General features: G+C 34.0%; 1 protein-coding gene across 2 annotated transcripts in view; it reads left to right on the forward strand.

Moving 5' to 3' along the window:
* The window catches only part of LOC110018569 (CSC1-like protein At1g32090), a 45,452-nt gene that overhangs the window by 22,386 nt on the left and 14,500 nt on the right, over positions 1–8,566 (forward strand). Inside the window, exons 8-9 of one of the 2 annotated variants that reach the window (XM_020715917.1) lie at positions 1,384–1,629; positions 2,516–2,840. In XM_020715917.1, coding sequence (XP_020571576.1) covers positions 1,384–1,629; positions 2,516–2,840 — 571 coding nt within the window. The remainder of the gene's footprint in view (positions 1–1,383; positions 1,630–2,515; positions 2,841–8,566) is intronic. The other variant, XM_020715918.1, reaches the window with a different exon arrangement.

Consider the following 8,566-nt stretch of genomic DNA (forward strand, 5'->3'; position numbering starts at 1 on the left):
TTTTGGGTAGGAGGGGAATGAAGCGGAGGAGGGAAATATGGGAGTTTCGGAGGTCCATAGAAGCCGCGACAGAGCGGAGCAGGAGAAAGATGGGAGTTGCGGAGGTCTGTAGAAGCCGCGACCGAACGGAGCAGGAGAAAGATGGGAGTTGCGGAGGTCTGTAGGTCGAGCGAAGCGGAGGAGAAGGATCGGAATTACGCCAGGATCAAGCTGTTGCCTTATGGAGAATTTTTTCCAGCGTAAGAACTGACGGGAACGAGGCGGGCGGAATAGACAAAGTTCGAATCACGTAAAAGAACGAGTTTAGCGTTCGTTTTTAGTAATATTTAACTTTTTTATTCTAAATATGTAATTTATATAGTTTGATGTTCTATGTTTGTAAAAATCCCTTCCCGTTTTGTTTAAATAATGTCATTTCCTGTAATTAAAAACTTAAAAATCTTATTAGAATCCATGTGGCCATTGATGTAAGACAAATCTCCAATGTAAAATATCCATATTTTTTTTATAACTTTTCATGTTTTTGGTCGTTTTCTTTTTTGCCCTGAACTATTTGAAGTGTTTGCAGGGGAATACTTAGATCAAATAAAGACCTAGATTGCAACTTATGCTACTAAAAACGGCATGCAAATAATGCAAAAGTTTCTTTGGCATGTTATAGGCACCCTGATGAAGGAGGATGCGAATCACATAAATAGGCAAAAAGTACCTAATTTGTAGACTGCTATCTATTTATTTTATTTATTTTTTTAAATAAACAAAAGATAACATATATATTCTATTGGTAGATTGACAATCTAGTCTACGGTACTGAAGTTTTTTAATTAAATTGTTGCTGATTATTTATGAACTTATTTTCCAGTACCTAGATTAGTATAAATGAGGTTAAACTGTCAACGAGAAATAATTTCTCCTCAAAATTTTAATTTATAATTCTCAGGTTATTTGATACAACATTGCAGACGGCCTAATAGACGTCCTAATTTTTAACGCATAATTACTTTATTGGATGAGTTTAAATCATGCCTCATATTATTTGGAGAATGCAAAGATAATACTAGGAAGAAAGGTTCTGATTCTCGCTTTTTCCTTTGATCCAGTTAGTTATCTAGGCTTTGTTGAAGCTAATAAATTTTGAAGTGCGTCAGATGTGCAAGGTGGTGAAAATATTCGAAGGGTGCGTTTGTTTCCTTGATGTTTATGCATGTGTTTATATTACATTAATATGCATGATATTCCTTTGAGTTTTGATAATCTATTTAAGCACTTTATTGTGCATCACTATTTAATTGTTTTAAAAAATTTTAAATATTTACAAAATTTGGAAATTATTATTTTACTAATGAAATTTGTTAAATTCATTTTTTTTGGCTTTTAATGCAGTACTTTAATCAAATCATTCTTGCAAGGCTTTCTGCCCGGTTTGGCCTTGAAAATCTTTCTATACATCCTTCCGACCATTCTGATGATTATGTCAAAAGTTGAAGGTTACTTGTCACTTTCTGCACTGGAAAGAAGGGCTGCCTCTAAATACTATTATTTTATGTTGGTGAATGTATTTCTCGGAAGCATTATAGCAGGAACTGCCTTTGAACAACTGTATTATTTTCTTCATCAGTCACCCACACAGTAATTATTCCTCCCAATTTTCATGATAATATCTTTAACTTTGTTGTTATTCTATTGCTAGTTAATTTTTTGTGTTTTTCGACAGGGTTATTCACTTTTTAATCCGTAGCCTGTGCATCATACCCATTATTGAAAAAAGGGAACATTACACATATGTCACACACTATTTTCATATTTGCTAAACTTACATATAGCTCAAGGCTATTTTGTTGTGATTTAATCAAAGAGAAAATATAGGCTTTGATTTTATTTTACTTTTGAGATTTTGGTGGTTGCATTGGAAATGAGGGCAGTTTGGTGTTAGGTTTGTAAATATGAAAGTTTTGAGTTGCCCAATGAAAAATTTATTTGGACTGATGTTGAAATAAAATGATCTCTAACTTTACTTCCAAGGAATAGATGCTTTGAAATCTTTGTGCTTATTTGAGGAATCTCCCTTGTGTTGCAGTCTTGCATCTTTGTTGGATATCACATTAACAGAATGGTGATATTCCATAAAACCAGGGCTTCCGTTTACATGGTGGCTTGATATTTAAGCATGTCTAGATCATGATATGTTTTTTTTCTTTTTATAGTTGGGACATCAGAAACAAGCGACTTTTTTAATAAGTTTATAACCTTATTGATTTCTTATCTAATCATACTAATTTTTCTCCCAATCTCCAGGACATTATCTCATATTTTCAATGTTTTACTTTTCTGATTTGTGTTCCTGTGTAATGTTTATAATATTGTTAGCAACTCATATTATTTATAACTACTATATGACCTTGATCAGGGCAACTGTCAAGATATATTTGATTTTTCTAGATACACTTACAGATATGGCTGTAACATTTAATTTCTTATTTAATAATTTTTTTTGTTTAAATGTAATTACTTGCAGGATTCCAAGAACTATTGGAGTATCCATACCAATGAAAGCCACATTCTTTATGACATACATAATGGTTGACGGGTGGGCTGGAGTTGCTGGTGAGATTCTTCGGTTGAAGCCACTCGTGATATATCATCTGAAAAACATGTTCCTTGTCAAAACAGATAGGGATAGAGATAAGGCCATGGATCCAGGCAGCATTGGTCTTCCTGAGAATCTTCCCACATTGCAACTTTATTTTCTTCTTGGACTAGTGTATGCTGTGGTTACTCCCATCCTTCTCCCTTTTGTTCTTGTATTCTTCATCTTCGCTTTCCTTGTTTATAGACACCAGGTTAGCAACCTCAGATATATTTTTATTTTATTTTATTTTATTTTATGTTAGAATAATTCATCTTGATTCCTTGTGCTTCATTTACATATTAAGACTTGTGTACTAGAAAATTCTCAAAAGCAGAGAATCTTATGTTTTAGTTTCTAGCACACATAGATACAAATGTAAGAGATAATCAAATTTTTTTACATGGAAAAAATCTTGCGAACAGAAAAAACCTCGGAGCTTGGCCTAATCAAAGTAACAACTAGAAAATTGAAAGTACAAATATCTACTATTCTCCTCAATTTGGGAAGATGAGATCATAAGAACGAATAATCACAACTTTATAATAGCAGTTTAACTATAACAATCATAATTGAGTTACAAGAACTATAGTTGGTGGCTTTACTACAAAAGTTATAGTTGGTGACTATAACAACTATAGTTAGCAGCTATAATAGCAGTAGTTGGTTGCAGAGTTAAAGTTGGTAGCTACAATAGTTGTAGTTGGCCGCAGAAGCTGTAATTGGTGGCTACAACAATTGTAGTTGGCTGTAGAGACTTAAGTTGGTAGCTAGAACAACTGTAGGTGGTGGCTGTAATTGCCACAAATGGTTGATGGTCGTTCACATGCCATTCTCTTCAAGAGTAATACTTTAGTTAGCAAAACTCACTCTTTTCTTCTCATCTTCCCTTTAAGTAAAGAATGTGGTTCTATTTATAATTTTTGAGAGGGGCGTCTCGATAAATTTCGTTAGGATCTCAAAAAATTACATTATACGGTCTACATTAATTTCTTTGATCATAAGTAAATTTTTCAATAATTAAGTTCCCCAATGACATTAGAATTAGATGAACATGAGCTTGTTTGTTTCCTCTCATCGAGCCGCTCGATTTGACTATAAGCATGCTTTATCTTGAGATCATTTAGTCTTCCAATTGATGCACCAAACTTTTGAAAACATTTCGAGTATTTGATATGAACTTATTTGGACTCGGATTGGATCATTTTCAATGTCATTGAGTCTGTCTTCTAGATTTGATTATAATCTTGTTAAAAACATGGCTTGAATGATCTTTACTTTGAATTTAGAATTGTTGCATTCTATAAAATTCTCAGCGACAAAAATCTTATGCTTTAGTTCAACATAAATTTGTAACACATATCGATAAAGATGTATGAGAAAACCAAATTTTTTATGTGTAAAAACCTGGAAAGGGAAAAGAATATGTGGCTTGGCCCTATCAAAGTAATCAACTAGAAAATTGAATGTACAGATATTCACTTTTCTTCTGCATTTAAAAATATGATATTACAAAAACTGATGATCACAAGTTTATAATAGTAGTTTAGTTACAAGTGCCATGGATGGGTTACAAGAACTATAGTTGGTGTCTATAATGGCTATATATAGTTTGCTGTAGCAATTGTTGGTGTGGTCAATAATGATCTTTGGTGGCGGGCGACGAATTATGATGATCGATGATAAATTATGTTGAACGACGACAAATACCAAGATTTCAAGAATTAAGCTTTAGTAGTTAGCTCACTATCTTTTTTCCTCATTCACTCTTCAAATGAAGAATGATTATAGTTTTTGAGAGATATTCGGGTAAATATAATTAGAATCTTAAAATACTCCATCAAATGGTCCATATTGATTCCCTTGATCATGTAGATAATTTTTTTCAAAATTTAGGTGTCTTAACAACCTTAAAATGAGATAATCTTGGACTCATTAGATTTGTCTTGTCTGTGTGATTTGATTATAAGCTTGCTAAATTTTAAATTGTTTGGCCTACGAATTGATGCACCAAAGCCTTCAAATACACTCCAAGTATTGATTTGTGCCCACCTAGACTCGAATTAGATCAATTTTGGCATTACTAAGTTTGTCTTGACTTTTGTCGAGACTATTAATGTAACCATAAAATTGTTTAACTAGAGGCCTAGGTGACCTTGAATTTGATTTTTAAATATTTCTTACTCAAAATGCATCAAGATTCATGCCTAATGATAAGAATTTCTTAATAATATATCAATTGACTCTTTATTTTTTGGACTTTGATGCTTGTATCATTTGAATATATAGGTCGTTGAAAAAGTTTCTACATGATTGTAAAGTTCTAGAATTTCGTATGAGAATCTTTGATAATTCATGTTATTCAAATTAACTCATAGATGCCATAATTGAATCCATAAAGTTGAAAAATGATAAAATAGACACTTCTGAAAAAAAAAAAAACTTCATTATAGTATTATTGTCATAGTTGGCGTTATTTGTTAGCTTCTTGGCGCATAAGCATGTATGCCCGGGTGCACATATACGTGCTTGCAAGCGAGCAAGTGAACAACATGGTGTGCCCCATGATGTAATAGGGTGTGTCGGTAAGTACAAGCGCAAGTTGAGGTGTAGCGACATGTGCAAAGGCTCACGGGTGCGGCGGTGTGCGTTTGGCTTCTCATGTGCTAACATGCGTGCGAGCGGGTGCGTGAGTGCTTGCAAGGTCATGCACACTAGCAAGTGTGTGGGGGCCTGCACACACATGTATGTGTTGGGGCTCTAGTAAGCTAGCGTGTGTGTGGCGGGCTTGTTGCGGTGTGTGTGTGACAGGCTGGTTGCGGTGTGCATGTAGTCAGCGTGTGGGAGCAATAACAAAAATGTTCGTGCTTGTGGAATTATTTCCAAAATTGTTTTAGCTCTAACATGGGCATGTATGCATAATGTAGGCGCGCATGCATGCAGGCGCCCAAAGGTTTGCTGGGGGAGCGAAATTTCAAAATTTGAATTTTCTCCTTTTTTTTTTTCAAAATTTCACCTATAAATATCCATCTTGAGGGCGATAAAAGACACACCTTATCCAAAGGTTGTAATTGTCTTCCTTGTAAGTAGTGGTTGCCTAATCTTTTTAGGTTGTTCTTGTTTACTCATATTCAGACTACTGTTGTTTACCAATATTGAGACCATTCTTGCCTAGCTGAATTGAAACAATTATTATTTTTAGGCTGTTGTCTACCTAAATTCAGGCATGTATTCTTCATAAATGGGATAATTCAGGTGTATAATAATAAATATTGGTCTTTCCTTATAAGATGTGTTGATCATGTTTTCTTCTTTATACAAACTCGATATTTAGACCGATATTGTTGATATTTGTGATGACAAGTACAAACATCGGGTTTGATACTATATATATGAGTTGAACTCTTGATTTTTCTGTAAGCGCGTTTACTCCTTAAAATTTTATCCTAGAGAAAATAAAGTCATTATAATTTTTTTTTAGAAATCTAACATATTATAATTTATATTTTGCTCTTTAGTGGAAGCATGATGCATCAAAATCTTCTAAAGATTTATACCTTTTAAGTTTTTAAAGATGAATATTTAGGTTCTTGAGTAAGTGAAAACATGCAGGCAAATTTATCACTTACTTTTTGTATAAAAAGTATTATGTATTTCTTGATACTGGTGTCTTTTAAAGTTTTAAATATATATATTTATGCCTTTTGAGGCCTTAAGCCTTCTAAGAGAAACTTGCATTCAAGGTTTGTAGCATTTTTAAGATATTTGGATGTATTTGTACCTTCTGAGACTTGTAGCATTTTGAGATTTTGAAATGTAATTGTAGTTTTTTGAGGCTTTTAACCTTTTGAATTTTTTTTAATATACATGTATTCTTAAGGTTTATAGCCTTTTGAGATTTTTTTATAGTATACTTGTACCTTATGATGTTTGTAGTTTTTTGAGTTTTTTTAAGTGGACAGCTTATACCTTCTGAGACTTATAGTCTTTTGAGATTTTTTGAGTTTACTTGTATTTTTTGAGATTTTTTTTGAATGTACATTTGTCTTCTGAGGCTTATAACTTTCTATAAATTTTTTTAATGTACCTGTACCCTTTGAGATTTATAACCTTATAAGGTTTTTTGAGTGCAGGTTGTGTCAACAATATGGTCTTATAGACTCTTTCTGGTAAGATACCCTATCAACTACTAGGTTCCCATCCAGGCTACCTAACGGCTGTGCATTCCATGTGTATAAGTGGGGACCTTATTTGCCACTTGCTTTTAAGGGGAGATGTGTATCAAGTGTGACTGTTATTTCTATATGATTTTTATTTTTATCTATATTATTGTTATGTTTTACGTGGGTATTTTAGCATTTTATGCAATATACCGGTGATTAGGCAAATTGAGGAGCAAATAAACTGAAATGGAGTGCCCAAGAGCTAAATGAGCATCCTTGCACTAGTCTTAGGTGCCTATGCGCCTGAAGATAAAGCCTCAAGCGCCCGCTCTCCTAGTCCAGGTACCCCCTCACCCAGACCAAGTGCCTATGCTCCCATGCTGACGCCTAAGCTCCTAAAGTAGACCCTTTCTATTGAAGTGGAATGACGGAGCACCTGGAAAGGTGATGAGCAAGACCTAGATCCCCTGGGCCCAGACTATTGCCCTAGCGCCTCGTACAGGTGGCCTGATGACCAAATGCATGGGATTGTGGTTTATGATCCTTCACTCGCGCTATTACATATAATGACTTAAATACGGAGAATTTCAAAAGAACATAGCTTGATCTCATTTTCTCTAATCTTTTTGGTTGTTTTTACTTCCTTAGTGTTTATATGTGTGTGTGAGAGACTTTGTATGAGATTGAGAGATAAGTGTAGAGGAGTCAAGTGCTTGTACGTGGGAGATCAAATTAAGAGAAAATTTCATTGTAAGGAGAGGATTGCTATGTAACTTAAGGGGAAACATATCTGGTTTGATTGTTTTTTGGTTGTATACATTGTTATTATGATTTTAATGGGTTTTTTTTTCTTCAATAATGTGTCAGGGCTAATTGTTTTCATGCCTCTGTGATTTGACAATGTGATGAATCATATTCTAGCCATTAGATTTCTCTAGATTATCCAGTGATTTATCGTATGTTGATATATTAACTTTTCAAATTTAATTTATTTCTTAATTGACTACTTGGAATGTTAAAAATTCTTGTGATCTAGGATTTCTGACTGCTAACTAGAAGAACAAAATAGGTAAACACACAATCACCTAGTGGAATAAGAATGTTGTTATTAGGAGTTTGTAACCTCATATGAGACTAAAGGATTCTTAGGAAACTTTGCATGGTTAAACCAACTTAACTGTAATATACATTTCCAATGCCTTTTTATGAATTTGGAAGAGGCTAAGGAGGATTTGTTCTTTGAATGGTGTGCATTTTGCATTAAGTAAAAATAAAATTAAAAAAAGCTATAAAAGCTATACAAAAGAAACAGCATGGTTGACATCTTCCTCAACCATGCTAAAAAATCGGGGTCACAACTCCCAAACAAAAGTCCTATTCAAAGCAAGCATTGCACAAAAATTGGCTATTTTGTTACAATCTCTAAGAGTGCAAAAAACTAGAATTCGTTTGAAGTTATCCAAAAAAAAAAATCCATTTTGGTACCAAATAGTGTATCCCATTCCCTTCGCTTTAAGTTGCTTTAAGTTCTCCTTGATGAGACTCATATGTGTGGCATTTCTTCCTCAATAACTAGCCAATTGTTCTCACAAACAGCCAAGGTTGGATCACTGTCTGAAGGAAAAGTGTCGCTTCGTATTCAATTTCAAAACTATCCCAATGAATCAAGTTTGACTAACTGCAATGAGAGTTTTCCCCACTTCATCCCTTATCGCCACGTCGAGGCTAGCTTCCGCGTTGGAGAGAAGCGGGCCATCAAAGTTATCCCTGATCCCTC

This window comes from Phalaenopsis equestris, unplaced genomic scaffold (assembly GCF_001263595.1).
Source record: "Phalaenopsis equestris unplaced genomic scaffold, ASM126359v1 Scaffold000025, whole genome shotgun sequence".
NCBI classification, from domain to species: Eukaryota; Viridiplantae; Streptophyta; class Magnoliopsida; order Asparagales; family Orchidaceae; genus Phalaenopsis; species Phalaenopsis equestris.